The sequence below is a fragment of the Felis catus genome, chromosome E1, assembly GCF_018350175.1.
Source record: "Felis catus isolate Fca126 chromosome E1, F.catus_Fca126_mat1.0, whole genome shotgun sequence".
NCBI lineage: Eukaryota > Metazoa > Chordata > Mammalia > Carnivora > Felidae > Felis > Felis catus.
In genome coordinates this window covers 10,833,159-10,858,814 of record NC_058381.1, presented here as the reverse complement: position 1 = coordinate 10,858,814, position 25,656 = coordinate 10,833,159, and the positions used below count along the sequence as shown (strand labels likewise).

The 25,656-nt window shown below is 54.1% G+C and overlaps 1 protein-coding gene and 1 long non-coding RNA gene across 4 annotated transcripts in view; one reads left to right on the top strand and one right to left on the bottom strand.

Moving 5' to 3' along the window:
- EPN2 (epsin 2) overlaps nt 1-25,656 on the top strand; it is an 85,932-nt gene that overhangs the window by 52,997 nt on the left and 7,279 nt on the right. For all 3 annotated transcript variants that reach the window (XM_023244546.2, XM_023244545.2, XM_023244547.2), the window contains 4 exons: nt 9,038-9,150; nt 11,245-11,337; nt 12,309-12,483; nt 25,095-25,268. In XM_023244546.2, coding sequence (XP_023100314.2) covers nt 9,038-9,150; nt 11,245-11,337; nt 12,309-12,483; nt 25,095-25,268 — 555 coding nt within the window. The remainder of the gene's footprint in view (nt 1-9,037; nt 9,151-11,244; nt 11,338-12,308; nt 12,484-25,094; nt 25,269-25,656) is intronic.
- LOC123382134 lies at nt 21,864-23,833 on the bottom strand. Its single transcript, XR_006590072.1, has 2 exons — nt 23,778-23,833; nt 21,864-22,024 (listed from the first exon to the last, which is right to left on the bottom strand). It is a non-coding gene; the product is annotated as an uncharacterized LOC123382134 (long non-coding RNA).

The window sequence follows — 25,656 nt, the reverse complement described above, 5'->3', positions numbered from 1 at the left end:
GTTTTCAGCTTGTCACCAGTGTAAATAATGCTGTGGTAAAACTTCTTTGTGCAGAAGGCTTGCTTTTCAAAGGATTCCTTAGGTTCAGTGTAGCCTTCGGTGTGGAGTTCCCAGAAGTGGCATTAATGGAGAAGCGTGTGAACATCATTCTGTCTCCGGAAACATTGCAGATGCTTTCCAAACAGGTTGTGTCCCCTTGCCGGGCCCCCAGCTGTGGAGACAGTGCTCGGTTGATAGCCACGGAGCCCAAAGGGGGTACTATAATTTTTTTTAAAGATTGTTACTAATAGATGGAAGTTATTATCAGAATAGTCATTTTATGTGTTTGTTCTAAACATTTATTTATTTTAATGTCTGTTTATTTTGGGAACAAGTGCGTGCAAGTGGGGGAGGGGCAGAGAGAGAGGAAGAGAATCCCAGGCAGGCTCCACACTGTCAGCACAGGGCCTGAAGCGGGGCTCGAACTCACGAACCGTGCTGTCACGACCTGAGCTGAAATCACGGGTTGGATGCTCAACCGACTGAGCCACCCACGCGCCCCCAAAATACTCATTTTAGAAGTGAGTTTCCAGTTTCTAAGTATGACTCTAAGAAACTGCTATAGGCATTTAACTTCTTTATTTGAATTCAAACTTATGATTGAATTTTAAACGACATTCCATCTTCGCTGAAGTTCATGCCTCACCCTGGGCCTGCTCACAAGTTTGGGTGCCAGCGTTCACTCATCTCCACGGGGCCAGATGGGCTGCCGAGCCCCGGCCCCTCCCTCCCGAGGTCCTGCCTGGAGAGCTGTGGGCACCTCCCGTGCCCCACCCGGAGAGCGACTTTCACCGGGGACAAAGCCGGGGACGCCGCGGCAGGAACGATGGGGGCCCCTGGGAGAACAGTAATGAGAAAACGTTGCTTAATGCTGTTAATGCTGTGGATGAGCCCTCCCTACCACACCTCACAAGCCGGTGGTCTTGAAATGGAGAAGGTTTCACCTGTGGCCCAAACAGAACAGCATAGACTTGCTCTTTTTTTTTTCATGCAGAGGATGGGCTCTGAATCGTGCAGACAAACAAAAGGACTGCCTTTTGTCTCTGCTCTCCGCCCCCCCCGCCCCCCCCCCCCCCCCCCCCCCCCCCCCCCAGTCTCCAGCCCTTCGGGGGAGGACCGGGACCACTGTTCTGGCTCTGCCCCCTTCCTGCCTGGGCTTCGGCTTCCCTATCCCTGTCCCAAACTGAGGCGGGCAGCACCAGTGGCTCAGGCTGGTGGTAAGGAGCGAATGACGTGGGAACTGAACTTGAAAATGAGCCAACAGGTGTTTGAACTCCTGCTCTGTGCCTGTCAGGAAGCCGACGTGGCCCCTGCCACCGTGGAGTCTTCGGCCAGATCAGTTCGAGGAGATGGCCCGACTGCACACAGGTCAGCGGTGCCGCGTGCATAAGCACTGATTACAAAGGGGCAGACGAAAGCCACGAGGTGCCCTGCTCTAGGCGCCAGGGGTGGCGGGAATCAGGCCAGCAAGGACGCCTGCCCCGAGGAGCATCCTACTGGCCTGATCGAGGAAGACGTGCTTGAGAAGGTGCCGCTGGAGCTGACACTTTGGCTGAGGGGGGTCTCTCTTTCCCCCTTGCGGAACAGCGGGATGGGCACAAAAACAGGGAGGAGCTGAAGGATTCTAGGAACTGAGTGGAGGCTGGCAAGCCGGGGTGCCTGGGAGGAGATGGGCTCGTGAGCAGCCCTGGGGAGTGAAGAGTCTGTCCTGGAGCTGGGAGGCGGTGCTTCCTTGCCTGCAGGATGAGGATGCCCATGTCGCTGTGTGCATGGAGGCGGTGGGAAGACGCTGAGCTGTGCATGGGTAAAGCTTTGACCCGGTGCCTTCCCACAGCTGCTGCAAGCAAGCCCACCAACCCAGGCAGCTTAGAACAACGGAAAGGGGTCGTCTCTCCTTCAGGAGGCCCCAGGTCCAAAATCAAGGCATCGCCAGGCCCACACTCCGTCTGAAACCTGTAGGGGAGAGTCCTTCCTTGCTTCTTCCTAGCTTCTGGTGGTGGCCGGCAGCTGAAGCGCTCAGTCCCTGTCCCCCCTCGTCCTACGTGGCCTCCCCTCCTGTGTCTGTGCCCGGGGCTCTTCCCCTTGGTCTTGTCAGGACACCGGCCATGTTGGATTTAGTGCCCACCCTGCTTCAGCATGACCTCGTCTTCCCTAATTACATCTGCAGTGACCCTGTTTCCAAATAAGGTCATGATCTGAGGTGCTGGTGGTCAGGACGTCCCCGTGTCTTCTTGAGGGACCCAGTTCTGCCCACAGCACCCTGGCAGAAGAAGGCACTCTGAGTGCTGATCGCAAGCACTGCTTCGGATGCAAGGTGTCAGCCAGGCTGGCCAGGGCCACAGATTCTCTCCTGTGGCCTCAGGCTGGATGGTCCGGGAGCCTCTTCAAGTATAATAGAATCTCAGTTGAGTGAATACTGAATCCAGCCACGTCTTACCTCTGGCAAAGCTGCCACTATTGCTCCCAGGGACCAGTCACACTGCATCATGGCTCCACTTAGATGCCAAAGCCCCTCTAAGGACCCCAAGAACCACCTTGGCTCTTCCATCGTGGCCCTTTGGACACCCTCTGCCTTCACCAGCCTCACACCCAGTGAGTGAAGCTCCCACTTACCCTCTGTCTGACCTCCTTCCACCACCCAGGCCTCTGCCCCAGCATCTCAGAAAGGCCTTCCCTGACCTCTGAACACACAGAGCAAGCTCTCCTCTGCCTGGGATTCCCCCGCCCCCTGCTCCCTCCCTTCCTTCCTTTCTTTCAAAAATAAGCTTCCTGCCTGTTGCAGAGCCATGGGAGCCCAATGCTGGGCTTGAACTCACAACCCTGAGATCAAGACCTGAGCTAAGATCAAGAGTGGGACGCTTAACCGAAGGCGCCCCACCCTGCCTTCTTTATTCCTTACTGGCACACAAGCTCCGGGAGATCGGGGACTTTGCTCATACCTGGAGGGGTGCAGGGCATGGTAGACATTGAGTGTAAAGTCAGAGTCCCGGAGCCCCTTCAGGGTGTTGGAGCGAGCATGGCCTTCGGCCCTGAGGTGTGGCTTTGAGTTCTGGTGTCCGTGAACAAGCCAGTTAGCCTCTCTGGGCCCCAGCTCCCTCCTCTGTGGAAACAGTGATAACCAAGAACAAGGCCTTAAGGATCACACTGTGTCTCTCTCACTGGCTGGGTGACCTCTCAGCCTCCGCCCGGGTCTGCGAGTTGGACTGAGGCTTCGCTGAGATACTAGTAAGAGTCACACGAGCACCGCACGCCAGGCCCTGGTCTCAGCATCTCAGCGCTTTTCACAGATGAGCTCACTGAATTCTCACAACTACTCTAGGAGGCAGGGGCTCTGTCTCCGTTTTGCAGATGAGAAACAGGGGCCCAGAGGGTTAGCGACCTAGGCCAAAGGTCACCTGCTGAGAAGTGGCAGGCAGAGCCCAGATCGGAGCCCCGCCCTCCACACGCCGGGCTGCGTCTCACGTGGAAAACACTCGGCCTAGGTGAGGCCTAGGTGAGGCGCACACCTCAGGAATGGATGTGCTTCCCTGCGCGTAAATGCCAGAAAGGCACACCCACGCACATCCACGCGGAGTAGGCATGAAACGTTTTTCTGGGTAGAATCACAAGAAAATGTCAACAGCTGTTTCCTCTGAGGAGAGAGGAATGGGGGCAGGATGAGAGGCGTGGCTCCCACTTTTATGATGAACTGTTTAAAAATAGTCACAGGCATCATCACATTCCACCCGTAAATATTCTGTACGCGTCTCTTCCTGAAGAGTGAGCCACGGCGCCCTGGCCGCACCTCCCGAAAACAGCAGCACCCGTACCACCCACACTCGGCTTTTGCCACTCGCGCCCAGAGTGTCTTGCAGCCGACGTGTCTAAACTGAGACCATCCCAGGACCGTGTGTTGCATCTGATTGTCCTGTCCCTTCTGTCTGTCTGTCTGATCGCAGCAGATTTCCCTTTTTTCCCTAACCTGAATACGCCAAGAGCCTGGGCCACTCGTCCCCTAGAGCACTCCTTAGGTCTGGGTCTGTCCCTGCACTGCATTAGGCGGTGTTTGGCTCAGTCCTCGCCCTGTCGTTCTGTGAACTGGGAATCAATTTCAAGTCTAAATTGGAATCCAATCCAAGATTTTGCCCGAACTGTCACGGGAGGTGGGTGATGTCATGTGACAGGCAGAGGGTGCCCACAGCATGGCGGGTGTGTGTGTGGGGCGCTATGGCTTATCCCTCTGTCACGAAGTCACAGCCTCCCCCCCACCCCACACTTTGCCCTGAGAGTGACCTGACTGTGGTACTTGGTGCCCTTCTCATCTTGTACTTTAAAAAAAAAAATTTTTTTTAATGTCTTATTTACTTTTGACAGAGAGAGAGTGGGGGAGGGGCAGAGAGAGAGGGAGACACAGAATCGGAAGCAGGTTCCGGGCTCTGAGCTATCAGCACGGGGCCCAGCGCCGGGCTTGAACTCACGAGCCGTGAGATCATGGCCCGAGCCGAAGTCGGGTGATTAACTACTGACTGAGCCACCCAGGTGTCCCCCCCAACCCCTTTTTTCCTTTTTTTGGCTTTTCCAACCATGTATCTATATTTTTTCTCTTTTAATGTTGCCTGGGGTAATCTGAACTTATTTTCTCATAATTCATCTCATTTGACCTAAAGTAATGTTTCTTGCTCCTCCCTGTGAGGAGATGAGAGGAAGACCCTGGGGGGGGGGGGTCTTCTGTGGGGAACAGGTTTAGAAGCCTCAGCTCAGGCCAGGCTGCTGAGTGGGGGTGGCCTCGGTTTCATTGCTGATTCAGGAAGTGGCCCGTGGAACCACAGGAAGATGTCACCACATTGAGAAAGATCCAGTAAGCACTTGCCTGCAGTTCAGTGATGAGGGAGGAACTTCACTGGCCTGGGGCACTGGTCACTGGAGGGTGGAAGCTGGAAGGCTGTTCCCTGGCTCCTCCCTCAAAGGACCATGGCTCCAGTCCTGCTCCCCTGGAAGCCTGCAGGGACCAGGGTCCAACGGGATACCCACTTACGGCTTCCGTGTGAGTGCCAGGCAGCTCCAGCCCCTAGGGAGTCTTGTGGCCTTGGGGTGAGCAGAGAGCAGTGACCTGGGGGCCGGGCGCATTCTCACGGGAGAGCCAGCTGTGTGTTGGGCACTCCTGACCCTTCCCACAAGCCCCACTGGCCTCCATCTCACAGATGTGGATACAGAAGCCCAGAGAGGTCAGGCCGTTGGCACGTGGCCTCACTGCCAGTTGGTGGTGGGGACAGGCTTTTGAACCCCGGTTTCCCTGCCAGCTAACAGGCACAGGATTATAATGGTGGGGGCGGTGCTCAGCCCCAGATGGGGTCTTCTCGGGCCCCTGAGGCCTGGTGCCCTTACATTCTTCCCGGGTTGTCCGACGTGCCTTGTGTTGCCCAGCATCAATGGGCGACACGTGGAGACAGGCTGTCACCTTGCGTGAGGCTCACGTACCAGAGAGTTTTACCAGAAGTCACGCTGGTCACCACGCAGAGCTGTTTTCCTGGTAAGGTCGTGTCCCACAGTGGCTTCCCTTTCATCGATGTGATTGCAGGCGTGCTCAAGTACTTTCTAGGAAAATCGTGACACGGCCTGAGAAGTGATTTCCTGTTTTCCTATTACCTGGACTGCTTCGGTTTCTGCTTTCAGAATTGTCCGAGGCCGGCCAGCCGAAGCCTCTGTGTTAGAAACTCTGCCAGCCTTTGCTTTAGGAGCACATTTGGGAACCCAGATCCTTCCTGAAGCCCAGGGCGTGGGCACCCACACTCAGCCTGGTGCCCCCCGGGGCCTTGGGGGGTGGGGAGTGACTGCCAGAGACTCTCGTCCGCCTGCAGTGGGAGGTGTTTCTTGGTCTTCCTCTTAGCCTGTATCTTGAAGGAAAAGTTGGCTTTATAGGCTTCCTCTTCAGCCTTTCCCCTTGGCTTTCTCAGCCGGCATAATAGGCCCGAGAGGATAAAGTCGAGGCCTAGCTCTGTTTATAATTCTTGGCCCCAGCGAGCGAGGACTTTGAACTCTTCCAGGTGGGACCCGGGAGCAGGGCCATGATGCTGCGCCCTTGATGCTCCATCAGTGGTCAGCCTCCACTAACAGCCCCTGTTCGTCCCTCCAGAAGGTGGCGGGCTGAGAAAGCGTCTCTCGGGCACTTGGCGTTTTCCAGGGGTCTCTGGGAACCGCGGACCTCCAGAGCCGCCGAGCAGGGCCAGGCTCAGGTGGTCAGGAGGGTCCGTCCGGGCTCATCTCACAAGCACATCTGTGTTCACTGTCATGTGCGCGGGTACAAGAGGCCCTTTGTGGGGCAGGGATGCTGTCACTAAGGCAGAATGTCTCCGTTGGAATCCTCCCTCACAGCGGAGGCCGCTGTGTGCAGCTCAGCTGATACTCGGGGCTGGCGGCTGTGAATTCTGCCATCTGCAGAACTGAGAGCTGTACATCCGTTCATAAAAACCACAGCGTTTAGGGGAATACCCTTTGTCTTTAATTTCCACATTGATGTGGTAAGCCATTTCCCTACGTGCCGGCTATGTGTTATTCTAACAGTCAGTCGTGGTAGGCACTCGCATGTACATTTGCATTGGAAGCCAGTCTGGCCTTGCAGATGTGCTGAAAGGCTCAGAGGACAAGGGAGGCTTCATTTCTCTCGAAGGTCCCTGTTCAGGGCCCCGTCCCATTCGTCCCTGGCCGGGCTGACTCAGGCGCTGTGGCCGTGCGGCCAAGTAGCAGCCTTCCCTGCCAGGACGGGGCTCATTTTTCAGAGCGCTTAGCACTTTTTTGGGGTGTGGGGTGGGATACAGGTCTTCTTTATCGACTCCCCATTTCCATTTGGTAGTGAATGAAGGACGTCGAGTGTGCTGTGTTTGTTATAAACAGAGTTCTGTGAAGCAAGCTTCAGAGATTCCCGGAAAGAGGCTGGGAACAGGCAGGCCTGAGTGGTTAAGCATGGGAGAGCCACACACATTGTCGAGCAGAATCTTCCAGAGCCGTTCCCCAAAACCGTGCGGCTTCGTTTGTATCCAGCAGTCTGGATGGTGACATCTTTGCTTCTAGAGTACAGGAAAGCCCAAACCTGAGCCCTGTTATTGGCATAGGTGAGGTTTGGGAACAAAAGCACCACCACCATAAAAAAAAAAAAAAAAAAAAAAAAATATATATATATATATATATATATATATATATTAATAAATCAGATTATTAAGATGGACTGGACGTTCCATTTTATTACCATCTAGCTTTATTTTTAAAACAAACACTTTGGAAAATGCAACTGTGATTTACTAGGCTGGGATTCAACCTGATTTGTTTCTTTTTCCTTTTATTTCTTTATTTTTTGTTGGGGGGGGCGGTTCTTCTGGTGGACAGTAAATCGTAGCAGACAGACTGCTTCACAACACAGAATTGTTCCGAATGAACCCTTACTGCCACGTGTTTTGTGCGCTTTTAAAAAACTGCGTGACAGAGCATTGCCTTTTGCAGCCTCCTGCCCTTGCAACCTTGCCTGGTTCTTCTGTGATCACGTCCGTGACTCTGTGTCTAGCCCTCTTCTGTTTTATTCATGGTGGCCAGAGCCGAGCCAACTAGAAACCTCATCTGTCAGGAATCATTCCTGACCTTTTACTTTCTCCCAAAGAGGCAGGTCCTAAGGAGCAAGTTTACATTGGGGTTTTAGGCGGAAGCAGCGTTGGGTGCGTGGGCCCTGATGGTGGGGCTTGCTGGAACGGACATAATGAAAAAAGGAAGAAAACTGATACACGATTAGAGCATTTTCAAACAGCTACCCGTCCGCCATGAGACTGAACTCTCCATCTGTCCATCTGTCCATCTGTGCATGCTTCCACACATCCATCTATCCAGTGGGTGTTTGCCAGGTGCTCTGCCAACCTTTGAGGATGGATGTGCTGGTGAGAAGACAGGCCTGGACCCTCCTCAAGGAGCGTACCTTCTGGCATAATCCACCAAACTGCAGACTAGAGGGGAGTGCTGACCCAGCCCCAGCCGGGAGGGCAGTCCGGGAGGACCAGGGCAGGGGAGCCGAGCGCCGAGAACTGAGGACTTGCCGAGGACATGCCAGGAGGGCGTGTGTGGCACGCACAAAGGCCCAGAGGGAAGATGGAGTGTGGTTCCAGACCTTTCAGGCAGTGGGGCTCGGCTTTGAGGGTTTCGGAGAAGCTGTGGACCTTCTCTCGAGGCAGAGGCAGAGGCGGGCACGTGCACCCAAGCTTTATGCCCTGTTTCTGGAGAACCCTACACTCCCCGATGCACAGAACGTCTGATGGCCGTGTCGTTTTCCATACGGGGAGGCCCAGCCTGGTTTAAGTGTGTGAATGCGTCAAGACTCCTTTCCTGGAGGCTCACTGCATCCGCTAGGAGTCCACATCCCATCCCTTCAGTAAGAACTGTCTTTCCAGGAGCTGCTTTCAAGTGTTTACACTAGCTAACTGCTGACAGCAAAAATGTGTTTTTCCCGAGTCGGTGCTCCGTTTTACTTAGAAAACACAATTTTTCAGGGTTGCCGCAGAAACATTTGGCTTCATTTCCCATGGTCTTTACCCCCAGGAGATGCACAGTGAGATTCTTCAATGTTGAGGAGTCTCAAGTGAAGTGCTTGGTCCACAGATAGCCCTGTGCTTGTTTGAGTGACAGTCTTTGATCCAGCTTTTCAAGAACAGTACTTTTGATCTTCTCAAAACAAACCAACCAACAAACAAGCAAACAACTTAGTTTCTCTCTCTGAAGGAGGGCAGCCTGGAAGCGAAGACTGAGGTTCTAATCCTGGCGAGGCCTGACCATGGGGCTGGCGCCTGAAGGCCTCTTTCCTTGACTGGGGCCACGTGGCTCCTGTAATTGAGAGTCTGTGTTTGATGTTACTCGATTCTAACCTTGCAATAGTCACAACCCTTCGGTGCACGGCCCGACCCTGCGGGTGTGAGGTGGGGACGGGGTGTAGCTGTTGATCGCGAGCCTGCCCCTTGCCGGTAGTGACTCTGCTTTTCCCCTGCAGCCACCTCCCCGAGGGTGTCCTCTGAGCTGGAGCAGGCCCGGCCCCAGACAAGTGGAGAAGAAGAGCTGCAGCTACAGCTGGCCCTTGCCATGAGCAGAGAGGTGGCGGAGCAGGTGGGTGCCTGGACGGGGGCGGGTTGCGCGGCGGGGGCGGGGGCGGGGGCGGGGGCCGGGCGGGGCGCGGAGCAGGCCCCGCCCTCGGTGTTCCTCGGGTGTGTTTCCTGAGATGGGGCTTCGAGGTGCCAGGACCGTGTTCTTGCCACCCACCGTCCCCTGTCAGGAAGGGGGCCTGTGCTGTTCCAGGGAGGGAAGCCTCTTGTTGCCAAGGGATGGAGCGATCGGAAGCGCGCCCCAGAAAGACTTCCGCACACATGGCAAGTGTCATGGCCTCTGGGCGTCCACAGCCCCTCAGCGAAAGGCCTGTGGGTGCGCAGTGGGGCTTAGCCCCTTGGGAGGGAGGTTTGGTGAGATGGATCGAAAGCATCTGAGCGCCGAAAAGGCGAGAAGAGCTGCAGGTAATAGAATGCTCATTGCGTTTAGATGACGGAAGTGTGTGTGGTTTTAATTTTTTTCAGTTCCTGTTTTTCTCTAATAATCATGCATTACTTTAACACGGAGAAGGAGGGAAAGACGTGATGGAAATGACCTTTCAAAGCGGCCATCCCGTGGGCCCCAGTGATGAGGTCCGTCCCTGCTGACCTTGGGTTAGGGAGGGTAGACTGAGTCAGGTAGCGCGAGGCCCCGTCTCGCCCAGAGGTGACGTGTAGGGACAGATATTAGGGAGTGTGACGGGAGTGCAGCGGTGGCTGTCCCAGCCTGACTTGTGTCGCTGTAACTGGAAACCTAAAGTCCAGCAGTAGTGGACAGCTTTGCTCGGTCCCTCTGTTCACAGCAGGAAAAACACAGCCATTAAATCTGTCCCTGTGGATGCCTGGCTCTGTCACTGACAGCCCGAGAAGAAGGTGTAGGAATACAGGGACAGATGGACAGTGGGAGCCCATTTTAGTAAATAACTCATCTCTGTGATTTATCACATTTAATATAAATGAAATATAACGATTTTTTTTATTTCATTATTATGCAAAAGCCTAGGACAACCCAGTCTTTTGCATAGGGTGACTTCACTTTAAATAAATACAAATGAAGGGCGCCTGAGTAGCTCAGTCGGTTGAGCGTCCGCCTTCGGCTCAGGTCATGATCTCATGGTTTGTGGTTCAAGCCGTGCATTGGGCTCTGTGCTGGACCCTGCTTCGGATCCTGGAGCTCAGAGCCTAGAGCCTACTTCAGATTCTGTGTCTCCCTCTCTCTCTGCACACCCCCCCCCCCCACTCTCTCAAAAATAAACATTAAAAAAAATTTTAATAAAAAAATAAATATAAATTAAATACAGGTGACCTTTGAGCAATACAGGTTTGGACTGTGCTGGTCCACTTATGTGTGGATTCTTTTCAATAAATACTGTAAAGATACTGCCTCTTATTTTCTTAATAACATTTTATTTTCTCTAGCTGTATTATAGTAACACAGCATATGATACATATACAGAATATGCATTAAGTGACTATGTTCTAGTCAACAGTTGGCTATTAGTAGTTAAGATTTTTTTAAGTTTACTTTTTTTTGAGAGAGAGCGTGAGTAGAGTAGTTAAATTTTTGAGGAGTCAGATATATATGTTGATTTTTGACTGTGCAGGGGCGGGGGTTGGTGCCCCTAATGCGCATATTGTTGGAGGCTCAGCTGTAAAATGAATCATTTCTGTTTGAAACCATAGAAATAAACATACAGCCATTTTCTGTAAGCATGTGCTGTGCGAGGTGCAATGATAAGTGATTTTCATCTTTTCTAATTCCTTTCTGGGCTGTCAGACTTTTGTATTTTATATGGAGACGTGTTGCTTCTGTAATTACAACTATAAAGCCATTTTCATTTTGAGAAAAAGTGTTCCCTTTCCCTCACTTGGCTGTGCCTGCGCCCGTCTCCCTGCTGGGACCCCAAAATCAGGGAAGCCACACGAAGTAGGTGGGGCGGAGCCCTGTGGGCTATACCTTCGGGATAGAAGACTGTGTTTCACGAGTCATTTTCCAATCTTCCTTTGAAATAACGCGTACTACAGTTTTGCGCATCCTGTTCCTGGCCAGCGCTGCTTTGTTCTCTACCGTGATGTTATTACAGTCACGGTCAGCTCCAAGTCCCATTGTCCTCTACAGGAAGAGCGCCTCCGGCGGGGTGATGACCTCAGATTACAGATGGCCCTAGAAGAGAGCCGAAGAGACACAGTTAAAGTTCCCAAAAAGAAAGAGGTAAGCGCTTCACGGGGAAGGTAAACGTCTGAGACGGTCCCGTAGTCGCTGGGGGAATGTCCCAAACCTAGCGTGCAGAGTACCCTGCCTTCTCAGAAGGTGCTCTTTTCTCCCTTGGCTCAACGAATACTCCTCGGGCCCGTGCTGAGCATGAGTGAGCCGAGGACGTACTAGAAAACACATCCGCCCCAGACATTACTCCCAAGGCTCTCCTGAGACCGGCCCCAGAGGAGACGGGCATGGGCGAGGGGCTTCTGTTGACCAGGGCCTCCCTTTCGTCCCGTGTAAACGAGCACAGTAACAGCCAGGCGGTCTTGGCGGCCGTTACATAAGCCAAGCGTCAAGTGCTTTGGAACAAATTCCCGGCACAGGGTAGGCCCTCACTAGCGCCGGTCTCCACTGCCGTCATCAGCCTTACTCTGCGCCAGGCTGCCTGCTAGGAGCCTAAGGTGACTAGGACGCGGGTCTGCTCCCGTCAGGCTCATCCAGTCAGAAGACACAGGGCCAGCGGTTCCAGTGATCTCCTGTGGTACAGCACCACGGGGTCCCTGGCAGTAGCTGGGGGGCGGGGTGGTGGGGGGCATGCGAGCAGGTGGGTGGGGCCGCCCCCCAGGAAGGAGGGTCCTGGATGATGGCTGGCAGCTGGGGGCAGCACGGTGGGTTGGTGGGGACAGCGTTCGGGAGGGAGGCTGCAGCCTGGGCAAAAGCTTGAGTCCTTCTGGAAAACCCTGAGGGCCTTTGAAGGTGGGCGGGGCACTGGGCCAAAGTATATAGCTTGGTGTGGGTGGAGCCTGGGCTGCACTGGGACTTGGTTTTGTGAGGAGGTGGGCGGGGTGGGCAGCTCAGTTTCCTCTTGGCACCTCCCAGAGGGCTTCTCTTCCTAGGAGGCAGACAGTATTTATGGTTAACACGTGGATATTTGCTGTAACTGTAGCCAAGTTAAAACCTGTCCCCTTCTCTTTGTCTCAAAGCATGGCTCCCACCCACAGCAGACCACTCTGTTGGATTTAATGGACGCCCTCCCCAGCTCGGGCCCTGCTGCCCAGAAAGCAGAGCCTTGGGGCCGGTCAGCCTCAGCCAACCAGACGAACCCCTGGGGCGGGCCGGCAGCCCCAGCCAGCTCTTCAGACCCCTGGCCGTCGTTCGGTAAATACCTGCCCCCTTCGTCTCCCGTGCCTTCCTGTTGGATGTGTGAAGGGCCATAGGGCACAGCTTCTTGCTCTGCCCCCCTTCTGGAGGTGGGAGTGAGGCAGGCCTTTGGTGGCGGGTTGGGGCTTCTCCAGTCCCCAACCGTAATGTCCAGTAAAGTCCTCCCGAGGACTGCAACACAGGGCTTTCTGTTTTGAATGGTTTTCTGCTTTGGTAGAGGGAAAGCTGACTTCCTCTTTGCTTCCCACACGCAGTAGAAATGGCCGGTCCCCTTTCTGGGACGTGTGTCAACTCTCTGAGCCTCAGAATTGCACCCAGCACCCCAGGTTAAGAAACTAACACACAGCTGGAAATTATGCTGTGCTTGCTGTGGTTGCTAATGAAAAGAGGATGTGTTTGCTGTAATTCTTCCTACCTGTTACATAAAGCAACAGTCAGTTTACTAGGCTAAGTGAATATTTTAAAGTTCTTTTTAATGCCAAATGTCGGAGAATCTGTGGTAGGAGATTTGAAACACGAGTGTGGCACAGATGTTTTAATCTGGGGAGAAATCTTGGGCCTGTGGGTTTCCTGATGGCTGGACACAGGGCCTGGCCTGCCTGAAGCCTTTGTAATGGCTTCCAACCCAGCCTGCTGCTCTGGGAGGTTCCCCCCACCCGGTGCTCTGAGCCCTGCCGGCCATGGCTGATCTGTCTGGGAACTTTCGGTGGTAGGTTTTGTGGCAACTTGCGTGTGTCTCTTTGGGGTCCCTGTTTCCCCCAACCGGAACCATCTTTTGTGTTCGGCTCGGTTCCCTGGACGTTTGCCGAAGTGTACCGAACGCCAGGCTCTTTCCTGCTACTCAGGGACCCAGATGCAAACAGGTAGTGGTCTTGCCTTCAAGGTCCTGAGCAGGTGTGGGCAAGACAGGAGTTCCAGCATGGCAGAGGTACACCAGCTGGGGGGCTGGGCCTTGGTGGTGGGTCTTTAAGAGCATCCTGGGACAGGGCTTAGCTCAGGAGTCTGGCAGGCATGAGACAGGTATCTCGGAGGAACCTTCAGGGAAGCACAGGAGGTGGCCAGGCTGTGAAGAGGCAAGGGTGTGCCTAGCAGAAGGCGTGGCTTTTGAGAGGCCGAGAGCGAGCAGTGGTGTAGTGGGTGCAGGTACAGGCGGCGGGGAGCAAGGGCATGGGGTCGGGACCCTCAGGGCCTGGCAGCCTTGTCCAGAAGGCAGTATCAGCCCCAGATGTCCTTTGGCAACGCCGTTGGCCTCAGGGACCCGGGCAGGTCCCCACATTTCCTTTGGCAGGAGCCCTCTGGGCCTTGGGGCAAACTGCAGGCCAAATGGCCTACAGGATCTCGGTCACTGAAAGCCAGGACCACGGTTGCCAGGATCTTGGCAGTTCTCATGGCCCATGGCCTGCGTGCTGCGCCCCCGGGGAGCTTGTGGGCTAAAGTGTTACTGAGCATACACAGGGATGGCGAAGGCAGCTCTCCTGGAAATGCCCACTTGGGCCCCTTCCAGACAGTGGCTTTGACTTTATTTTTAAATTTGAGAAATAGTTCCTCTGTAACGTGATGGCCACCTTGAGTTATGGGTAGGATGTTCTTCAGGAAACACTATCAATCCCTTTTGGAGTTGCGTAATGGATCATTAAACAGACAGGACATTTTCTAGTGCCCAGAAAAGAAAACCGGCACGCTACGGGCCCGGCGCGTTTAACGAGATTGAATTCTGCTGAGTCTGTGGCTGATGGGGAGTGGTTGGGGTGGGGCTTGGGGGTTGGGAGGGAGACTACTTCTGTCTACTTTTTTTTTTTTTTTTTGCTCTTTGACTTACTAGGGGTATGTGTCACCAGGTCAGGAGACACAGAATTTATGAATTTTCAATGAACGAGTTTGCCCCTCCCTTCCTTTGGCTGGGGGATAGCCCTGTGCCCTGGAGCTGGGTGTCTTTTTTTTTCAACGTTTTTTTTTATTTATTTTTGGGACAGAGAGAGACAGAGCATGAACGGGGGAGGGGCAGAGAGAGAGGGAGACACAGAATCAGAAACAGGCTCCAGGCTCTGAGCCATCAGCCCAGAGCCCGACGCGGGGCTCGAACCCACGGACCGCGAGATCGTGACCTGGCTGAAGTCGGACGCTTAACCGACTGCGCCACCCAGGCGCCCCTGGAGCTGGGTGTCTTGATCGAGCCAGGGACTTGACCTCATAGGGTGTTTTAAAGTGGGCACTTCAGCAGTTGTTAGCCATTCACGGTGTGGTGCCACCATCACTACTAATCCCAGGACATTTCCATCACCCCAGAAAGTGACCCCATTCCCATTAAGCAGTCACCCTCCGTGACCCCTCCCTCCAGCCCCTGGCAACCACCAGTCTACTGCGTTCTGTCTCTGGATCTTCCCGTTCTGGATATTTCTTACGTGTAATGGAATCAAACAGCGTGTGGCCTTTGTGACTGCTTCGTGTCACTCAGTGTGATGTGTTCAGAGTTCATCGCTGTAGTAGTGGCACGTGTCCTCACTCCGTTCCTTATAACGGCTGAAGAACATTCCATTTACAGTTCCACCGCATTTTGTTTAATCACTTAGCACTTGATGGACACTTGGGTTGTTTCCACTTTTTTGGCTACTAGAATCCAGTTTTTTAAAGAGAAGATGGAAACCTGAATTTTTGAAATCGGTTCATTTTTGTTCATTTCTGAGAGAGCGTGCAAGTGGGGGACAGGCAGAGGGGGACAGAGGGTCTGAAGCAGGTTCCACACTGCTGGCAGCTGCGGGGCTCAAACTCAAAAACCACGAGATCACAACCTGAGCCGAAGTTGGATGCCGAACCGACTGAGCCACCCAGTCGCCCTGAAATCTGTTAATTTTTAAATGTTGACAAGGAATTTAAAAAAAATTTTTTTTTAACATTTATTTATTTTTGAGACAGAGAGAGAGACAGAGCATGAACAGGGGAGGAGCAGAGAGAGAGGGAGACACAGAATCGGAAACAGGCTCCAGGCTCTGAGCCGTCGGCACAGAGCCCGACGCGGGGCTCGAACTCACGGACCGCGAGATCGTGACCTGAGCCGAAGTCGGACGCTTAACCGACCGAGCCACCCAGGCGTCCCGACAAGGAATTTTAAAGTGAGAACATGGTTGGGGCTGATCAGATATATCTGCAGGTGGCCAGTGTGGTCTGCGGACTGCTAGTCGGCCATTTTCTTGCCCCTCGCCCAACCCAGGGCCCTGTCCTTGGTTCTGACGCACTTGGCATTTTAACCAGTGACTTGGGGAGAAAAGGGGACATCAAAGCCCAGAGAGGCTCCTCATTCCTCTGGTGTCACACAGCAAGTTAGGGGCAGGTTCAGTGCATGTGGCATCTAATCCTTTCCTGGAATCGCCATGCCATCTTGGGCTGCTGCAGAAGCCTTCTGTGGCCGTGCGTGTCCTGGAAAAGTCACCTCAGACCGACGTGTGGAGATAACCAGTGTTAGAGTGTTAGCTTATCTGCTTCCTGTTTTTTTCTGGCTCTTATGTTTTTACATAGGTGAGGCCATATTGTATATCCGGACTTACAAATGTATATAGGTATTTCCATCTGCACTGTGTGGTGAGTGTTTCCAGGCATCAGGAGAAACTGCCCTGCACGGCTCCCGTGGGACAGTGCAGGGCTGTGGCACCGGGACACAGCCCCTGGCTGTCCCCGGAGGTGGGTTTTGCAGCTCTGAAGCTCCGCTTCCAACAGCCCTGCAGGAGATGGCCTCACACCAGCTCCTCCATGCACTGGAGCCTGGATACAGCCCCTCTCTGCTTCCCTCTTCCGAGAGCCGCTCCAGAGCAAGACGTGGTGTTAGACTTGCCGATTAGCCTCAAGTAGAATCCGCTAGTGTGTGTTTTCTGGGCCACCCCATTGCCCGGAAACACATTCATAAATTTGAAAGATGTAGAGAGTTCCTACCCAAGCGCTGGTAGTCGCCCCCGCCCCCGGATGAAAGGAGCACTGTTTCGTAGCAAGCCCTGCCATTCCCGGTTCTCTCCAAGCAGCACTGGGGGCGGCTTGGCCAAGCGGCCTTGGGAGGAAATGCTGAGGGCTGAGAGGAGGGCGGTCGGAGCCCGCCGGGTCAGCGGGGCACTTCCTCCTCTGTTCCAGACACACAAAGCAGCCACCTGGGATGAGAAGGGCAGACAGCCTGGTGATTCAGAAGGCCTTGGCTGGCTCAGGCCCGCTCACTGCCCGGGCCAGGACAGAGGCCGTCTTCCGCCCCGGTGGCAGCAGGTGGTGCTGCTGGTTTCCTGACGATCCCCGCCACTCAGTTCTGTGACCCCCACAATGTGACTGCCCCCCCCCCCGCCCCCCTGCACATGAATATTCCTATGCGAGGCCTCGGATGAGCCAGGCTGGCGGGGGAGGGGCCCAGGGACACTTGCTCCCTATGAATGGGCCCACAGAGCGGGAGGCGGAAGCCGCTTGATCTTTCTGCCCCGAGTTCCATCCTCCTTTGCTCTCATTCACTCGCGCTTTCAACAAGCATTTATTTCTTGGGTTTGTGGTGTGGCCCGGGCCCCGTCGACTACACGGAGGACAGAGCACAGAGGAGCCTTGCAGCGAATCCACTGTCCATTCATGGAGGAGGAAGACGGAGCGCCGGTCCCCAGGGGCCGCGCTGTCAGCAGGCGTAAAGGGGGGTCTGCCCCGCCAGGCTAGCTTCTGTGGGCTGTCGGCACCCATGGGAAAGCAGAGGGCACGTTTTCTGTCCCCCAGGTAGGTTTGAGGAAAGCGAGGTGCCACCGCGTGTCGCCTCCTGTGACTCCAAAAGTCAGCACGGTGCCTGGTACACACACAGGTCCCTAAGCGCCACTCGCAGACTGGAAAGCCAGGAGCCCGCCATGGCTAAGCGGCTCATCCGTGGTCATCTGGATGACTGGCCAGGGATTGAACCGAGGGCGTCTTTCATCCCACGCCCAAAGCTCTCTAGGCTGTGACCGTGCTTTGTCTGCGTGCACGGCGGTGCGAGGGCAGGGAGCTCTCTCTGGACCGGAGCTTGTGGATTTTCAGCATCGTGCGTGCTGGGTTTTAAAGTTCTTGCCCGTACTGTTTCAGCATATTCTAAAGGGGACGCAGGGCACGTGGGAAATAGCTGGGGGTCATAAGAGGCTCTCGAACAACGTTAGGGTAGAGTTGCACAGCAGCGGGGGGGGGGGGGGGGGCCCGTGTGGCAAGCCTTGCCTGTGAGCCCAGGATGATGGGGCTCAGCGTGGTGCCAGCTCACGGAGAGGGCGTTAGAATGCGCGCGGTGTATATAGCCTCACGTTACCGTGTTCGTGCAAAAGGAGCTCCTCCGGAGACAATGAAGCACTTTGTTTTCACTCTTACCGTTGCCCGTTTATCAGTTTGAGGGAAAACTGGTGTTTCGACCCTCGTTGCCCGAGCTAGGGTCTGGATGGAGGAGCAAAGCCTGATTTTGCACCTGCGTGGCAGGTGTGCAGTTGCCGAGGGGCTTGCCCGAGTGAGGGCAGGAGGGGAAGGCCCGGGGCCCAGGCTGGAGGGGTGGCGGAGCACCCCAAGAGTTGTCTGTTTGTGGGGGCCGCCTGGGTTCCCGTGAATGCCTGATCCTTCCTTTTTACATTGTGTCCAATTGTCCGCCTCGCAAACTCCTGTGTATTCTTGGATACGCGGCTCACATATGCTGCGTGGAAAGGTGTCACCTGTCCACAGCACTGCCTGCCCCGATCCCGTGGTCACCGACTGCCCGTGCCACCCATGCTGGTTGCAGTAGGTGTGCTCTTGTTTCTTCTCAGAGGCGGGACCTGGACCCGGGCCTGGTGAATGCTGACCAAATGTGCTCAGAGCGAGGTGACTCCAAGGAGCACCTGTGTGTGGGAGGCGAGGCTCGTCCCCGCCCGGCGTTTGTCCATTCAGGCTGTGTGTCTGGCTGGCGCTCAGATGGTGGGCCTCTGCTTCCGAAAAGGCTTGGCCAGGCACCTGAGTGCTCCAGGAGCTCGGTGGCTCTCACACATCCTGGCTGCCTATTCTAGTCACTTCTAAGCTTCTAAGAATCCAGACGCCCAGGCGCTCCCAAGAGTCTGTGCATGTGAAGGGAAGAGGCAGTGTTAGTATTTTACTCACATCCCTCAAGAGGCTCCCAAGGACAACACCACCTGGAAACCACGTCTCTGGTGGCCCCTGAGCCACACGGCCAATGAAGTCTTGCCAAATCTAAGGCGTTTGAAAACTCTGCGCAGCGCGTCAGAGCTTAGGGGCAGCTCTTAATCTGTGTGTGTTTCTAACACCCCGAATTGTCCAGAAGTGGTCACTGAACTCCAGTGTTCAAAGATGCCTCACCGGAGGGAGTTAGTGTGGGAACTGCAAAGTCCCTTCCGGCCCCGGGGTTCTGTAGCTCCCTTGGTCCTTTGCCGCTTCCCTCCAGCCCCCAATTAGTTGTCGAGCATCTTTTGTGCGTGAGGCTCAGTTCTGAGCGCGGGGCAGGAGCGGCGTGGGCCAGGTAGACCCGGCCATTGTTCCGTGGAACACGCGTTCCAGCTGGGGAGACGCATTGTCACGTGAGCTAGCGCAGGGGTGAGTTCCTTGTGAGGGGTGAGGGGCTGGGCTTAGAGCGGGTGGCTGAGGGATGAGGTGCTGTGGAGGCTGCAGGGTAGGGGTCGGGCCTTCTCAGCAAGCACCTCCCACCCCTCCAGACACACAGCGGCGGGAGATGACCTTGCAGACAGCTCCGGTAGAGATGGGTGGCTCTGTCTTCACACCAGTTGGACACCGTGGCTCAGACATTATCACCAAGACCCAGACTTGTTTGCGCAGCCCGAGCCTGTGGGCCCTTCCCCTCTGGCCTCCGGCCTCAGAAGCCCCAGGTCCTGCCGCCTTGGGGACTACCTCATGTTCTCAGTCCACAGCCCAAGGGATAGGGAGGATTTCTCTGTAGCTCCTCTACCATCCAGGGGTTTGGGAGTGGGGGGCTTGGGACCGGGGTACTTTGCAGGTTCACGTCAGCTGGTGGAAACCCTCCCCGGTTGCCACAGCAAGGTCAGTCTGCCTCGGACTGGGACTGGGAGTAAGCGGGGGGGTAATTCTCCCAAGGAAGTCAGGGTATCCTTCAGGGAAACAGGGCAGGAGTGCTGGAAAGTGGCCAGGGGTCTCCTGATGGAGGCGAGCAGATGGAACGGGCAGCAGCTCTCACACACAGTGCCCGGGGTGGTCGGGTCTGCAGGGGCAGGAGCGTGAGCCTCCCGGTCCGTGTCCTCCTGGCCCAGGTGAGCTGGGGGGTGTAGACCGGTAGCAGGGTTCTCCTGACGAGCTCGTTCAGTTCTCGTGGTTGCTGGCGAGCAAGGGGAGGCTGAAGAAAGGGTGTCAAGATTCCCGTGCTCTGGGGCTCCTGGGTGGCTCAGTCCCTTAAGCGTCCGACTTCGACTCAGGTCATGATCTCACGGTTTGTGAGTTCGAGCCCCACATCGGGCTCTGTGCCGACAGCTCAGAGCCTGGAGCCTGCTTCGGATTCTGTGTCTCCTTCTCTCTCTGCCCCTCCCTTACTCATGTTGTGTCTCTCTTTCTCTCAAAAATAAACAAACATTTAAAAAGTTAAAAAAAAAAAAAAAGATTCCCGTGCTCACAGGGAGCCAGAGCAGTCTGTCAGTCTCTCCCTGCCACTTTCTACCACATGGCTCCCTCTAGTCAAGGTGGAGAACCAAGGCCCCGTGAGGTGCTGTGTTGGGGACAGAGCAAGGACCCATCCCCACTGTGATCCCAGCCAGGACCAGGGTCCTGCTAAGCGCCTCGTCACGTTTGGCAGAAGTGGGCCTGGGGAGAGCTGTCACAGTCACAGGGAGGTGGCTGTGTGTGTGCTTCTGGGAAGACCTGGAAGGAAAGGTCAGAGCAGCTTCTGGAGGCAGATGGGTGTTTCTGGAGGCCTCTGGAGGGTGTGGGTTTGGGGAAAGCAGCAGGAGAGGTCCCAGGTCCACACAGGAGTTGGCAGGCTCGGGTGTCCAAGCGGTGGTGGGAGTGAGCCTTGCAGGTCCGTCTGCCTTGGCCCGTGCCCAGCCCTGCACGCTGCTGCTGGAGCTGTTAAGAGGGGCCTGCGTGGGAATGGGGCCCAGGGAGGCGAGTCCTCTGGAGGCCTGGGGGACATTCCCTGGTCTTCTCTGACACTGGCAGTCACCACCCTTCCTGCTGCCCTCTCTGAGCCTCAGAGCTCAGCCAGATTGTCGCAGGAGCCACCCGCACACCTGCAGGGGGGAGGAGCGTGACGGGGGGGTCACAGCCCAGGGAGACTCTTAGGCAAAGGAGTAGTTAATGGTGCTAAACGATAGGTGCTCTAAAGGAAAGCTGAGTGATTCCAGAGGAGTTAGGGCAAGCGGGGAGGGGAGAGGCAGAGGGACTCGAAGGCCCAGAGGCAGCGGGCGGTTTACGTGCCCTATTGTGTGTCTGGGGAGGCCGGGGAGGTCAGTGTGGCTGGGGAAGCACAGGCAGAATGAGGACATCTAACACACATCTCTTTGGAGTTCCAGAAGAGTTTATGCTTGAAAAGATAATGATTGACGGTTTTTAAGTTTGTGGCAAGGTGCTACTTCTCAGATCCAGGAAGCCTAGTGAATCGTAAGCAGGATAACATAAAAAATCCCCACCTGGGCACATTGGCAGGAGACTGGAGAACACCACAGGAAGGGAACATCTTTTAGTTTTTATTTTAATGTTTCATTATTTTTGAGAGGGAGACAGAGAGAGAGAGAGAGAGAGAGAGAGAGAGAGAGAGAATGCCGGTGGTGGAGGGCAGAGAGTGGGGGAGAGAGAGAATCCCAAGCAGGCTCCCCACTCAGTATGGAGTCCAACACGGGGCTCGAACCCCCGAACCGTGAGCTCATGACCTGAGCCGAAATCGAGAGTCGGACATTCAACTGACTGAGCCGCCCGGGCGCCCCTAAGGAAGAGAACGTCTTAAATAAACCCAAGGGAGCATTTGCACCACTGAAAAGAGACGGCAGTCAAGCGGACGGCTGACTTCTCAACGAGGATGGCCATTGCTGGCAAGCAGTGGAATAAGGTCTTGGGTGCGCTGGAAGAAACACCATCAACCTTGAATTCCCTTCCTGGGGAAACCTCTTTCTTGCAAGAATGATGGTAAAATACATTTTGAGACACCAGCGAAACATCTGTTACCCTCCGGAATTCTGGATTCATTGAAGGTATTCCTTAGGAGCAGAGGTGACATAGTGACATTTGCAGGCAGCAGAAACGTCCCAGCTTCCCATCATGACTTGGTCTTTTTGTTTATTCTGGCTCCAGCGAGGAGCCCTCCAAGGAACCCGGCCAGAGTCGCCTCAGCTGAGCAAGAGATTCTCCCAGTGCTGTGGTCACTTAAGAGATCCCAAGGGTTTCAGGAATTTGGGACCAGGAGCCGAGGGTGCAGAGACCAATATGTATATTTCATATCATTTCACAAAAAGTAGTAAAAATGTAACAGGATTTGAGCGGCACAGTTCATAAGCCTGCGGATTTGTTCTCGGTGACAGGAGCACACGCATTATTTTCAGTCCCCTTCAGAATACTTAGCAAAGACTTGATCCTGTGCTAGGCAAAAAAAAAAAAAAAAAAAAAAAAAAGGCCAGCCTCAGCACATTTCTGGAAACCGGGATCACCTAGAACACACGTTCTGACTACAACATCCTCAGCAACAAAAGGAAGACCAGAGAAACTCCATATGCTTGACATTTGAAAAACTCCTGAATTCTTGAGTCAAAGAAGAAATTCTAATGAGAATCAAAACACTTAAAACCAACTAGTAAGGTAAATATTTTTATCCCAGAATTTGTGGGGCCACTAAAGCGATAGTGAGGGGGGAACTGGTAGCTTTCACTGTTTACAGAATAACGTGACACCGAAAGTGGAAGAAATGAAGTAAGGATAAGAACAGAAATGAGTGCATTAGAAAACAAACACACGGGACAGTCATCGCTGACTGAAAAGAGCAACAAATAAAACAGATCTCTGGCAAGAATAATTTTAAAAAATAAGGAGGAGGGGCGCCTGGGTGGCTCAGTCACTTAAGCGTCTGACTCTTGATTACGGCTCAGGTCATGATCTGTGGTTTGTGGGTTCAAGCCCCACACTGGACTCTATGCTGACAATGCGGACCTGCTTGGGACTCCCATTCTCTCTCTCTCTCTCTCTCTCTCTCTGAGACCCTCCCTTGCTCAAGCTCACTCTTTCTAAAGAAATAAACTTAAAAATTTTTTTTTAAATAAGGAGGAGAGACGCAGACGATATTAGGAATGAAACAGGGGGACATAACTGCCCACACTGCCAAGGTTTCACACGGAGTCAGAGGCTGTTTGGTCAGCTCTGTGCTTTCAATCTGAAAACTTAAAGTGGATACATTTAGAAGGAAAACTTAGCAGAGCTGACCGGAGATCAGTAGGAAATCCGTAAATAGGGGTAGTGCTATATCATCATTAAAGGCGTTGAGTCAGGACTTAAAAATCCTCCCCACCCCACAATCCACCCGGAGGGCTTTACTGGCAGATTGTAACACCACTCTGCAAACAGTTCCACCTTTATACAAACTCCTTCAGAGGGTAGGTAAATAGGGAGTATCCTGCTACTTTATGAGACTAGCATAACCTTAGCATCAAAAGCAGACAGGACATGCAGTGTGAGAACAGACCTGTCAGCCACTCCCGCTCAGGAATACAGATGCAAAAAGCAGATAATTGTGAAACCAACATGAAAAATATAAAAAATGATAGAGTACATCAGGAGCAAGTCTGCAACGACCCCCCCCCCGTCCTTAGAAAACGTATACCTACATGTACCATATCACAGACGAGAAGGGAAAGATCATGCTATCATCTTAATAGAGAGAAACTGATAAAATTCATCAGCCATTCACTGTGAAAGTCTTAGCAAACTTGGAATAATGAGGAGCTTCCAGAGCCTGATTAAGGGCTTCTAGAAGGAAAGAAACCTATAAATGGGAAGTGCTACCATTTAATGTAAAACGTTGAAAATTGATCCTGTAAGAGCAAGACAGGGACACTGGCTGTCCACACTCGTGCTTTACGTTGACGCTGGTGGTCCCAACCAGCACAGTGAGGCGGGAAAAGGAAAGAAAAAGGGTAAAGGCTGGGAAGAATTAGGCCATCGTCACTTGCAAGGGATGTGCACACAGAATAAAAAGGAAATGTGTACATAGAAAAAAAAGACCTTTGAGGTGGAGGGAAGGCTTTCCTAGTCATCACAAAAAGCACAAATTACGGAAGAAAATACCGATAGGTTTCTCCCCATTAAACTTCAGAACATCTCTGTTCATCAAAAGATACCTTAAAGGGGCGCCTGGGTGGCTCAGTCGGTTGAGTGTCCGACTTCTGCTCAGGACACGATCTCGCGGTCTGTGAGTTCGAGCCCCGCGTCAGGCTCTGTGCTGACAGCTCGGAGCCTGGAGCCTGCTTCAGAATTCTGTGTCTTGCTGTCTCTCTGCCCCTCCCCTGTTTATTCTCTGCCTCTCTCTCTGTCAAAAATAAACATTTAGAATTAAAAAAAAAAAAAAAAGATACCTTAAGGAGAGTGAAAAGAAAAGCCACAAATTGGGAGGTAACATTAATGGAACATTATGAACATTAATGCAGGGAACATTAATAAGATTTTGGGGCAGTTCCCAGAGCACCAGGACTTGCACCCACACAGCATAAGGCATGACTGTGGAGGCCACACGGGCATCACTCGGTGAAGGGGAAGGAGCTTCGACCGAGGGCTTCACACGTCTGAGCGCACTTGGGGATGAGAACCAAAGCAAAACCTAGCCAGTGCCTTCAGCGGACCAATCACATGTGGGCACGCCCCACCCCGCCACGGAGCGGAATATTATACAACCATAAAAAGGAACACGTTTCCACTGCACATCAACACAGGTGAAATCTCCCAAATAAAATGCGGCGTGCATGAATAGAGCAGGCTGTAGAGGATGTGTACATTTATATATAGGTAAGGAAGTAGGCACAGCTGATCGATAGGTTGTGTAAAGCTGCCTCTATGGGGTAGAGGGGGAAGTCGAAGGAAGGGCTAACACAAAATATTAGGTGCACTCTCTTTTACTCTTTTGAAAACCGGTTGTGACCCACTAAGTTGATTTGCCACTGACGGTTTGAAAACATTCTATTGCCTAGGTACATAGGCATTTGCTTCTGATTCCTTTTCACATACACCTCTATTTTATTCACCCTCTGTCAAAAGCAGAAACCACTCAAAGCAAGTGGGGACAGGATGCTGCCAGGGCCTGTGGCTGGAGCAGCAGATGGGCAGGGCTCGTTCCTTGGAGGAAGCCTGTGGACTCCGGGGAGACGGGCTCGAACTTAGCTCGGGAGGCTCCTCGCGAGACCGTGTATGGCGGGGACTTTGGAAAGGTTCGCGGTTTCCTGTCTGGTCCCTTCCCAGCAGGCCAGGCCCAGTGCACTCCCCGGGGTGGGCACCCCCGATGGCTGTCGGCCCCAGCCTTCAGCTCTGTCCAGCTTTGCTGGCGTGGGACAGCACCCTTTGGGTGACTGCCTGTCTTGACATGGGGCCCAGCGTCCTCTCCTTTCTCTCCCCGGCCGCCCAGTGCTCTCCGAGGACGTATCTGAGCCTACCCTGCCTTTCCACAGGTGCCAAGCCAGCTGCCCCCGTCGACCCATGGGGAGTGCCCACCGGAGCCAGCATACCCTCCGTCTCCAAGGGCTCGGACCCCTGGGCAGCCCCACAGCAGCAGGCCCCCAGTGCTGGGAAAACGGCCGACGCCTGGGCCGCAGCCTCGGCCGCCAAGCCTGTTTCGGCCACTGGTGAGACCTCCCTCTGCCCAGGCTCCGAGGGCCCCTTTGGGCCCCATGCCTTCCCCTCTTCTGGCTCCGTGGCGTGGGATCTGTGGGTTGGCCTGCACTTGCTGCTGCTACCCTGTCACCCGCAGCCTTTGTCCCCAGTCTCCCGATGCCACAAGCCCACCGTGAAGGGTGAGCTCACAGGTCTTCTGGGCACCGTGCCTCTGTCCAGAGGGAGCTTCCCGAGAGGGTCTGGGCAGGCTACCCTCTGGGCGCTCCTTCCAGGAGCTTCCTCTAGGCTCTATCCAAGTCTCAAAACCTAGCTCCGAAGTACCTCCACCCACATTAGTCCTCCTTCGGTTTGGGGTTGGGGCAGGCGGGAGCAGTCGCGGGCAGGTGCCCCCACACCGTG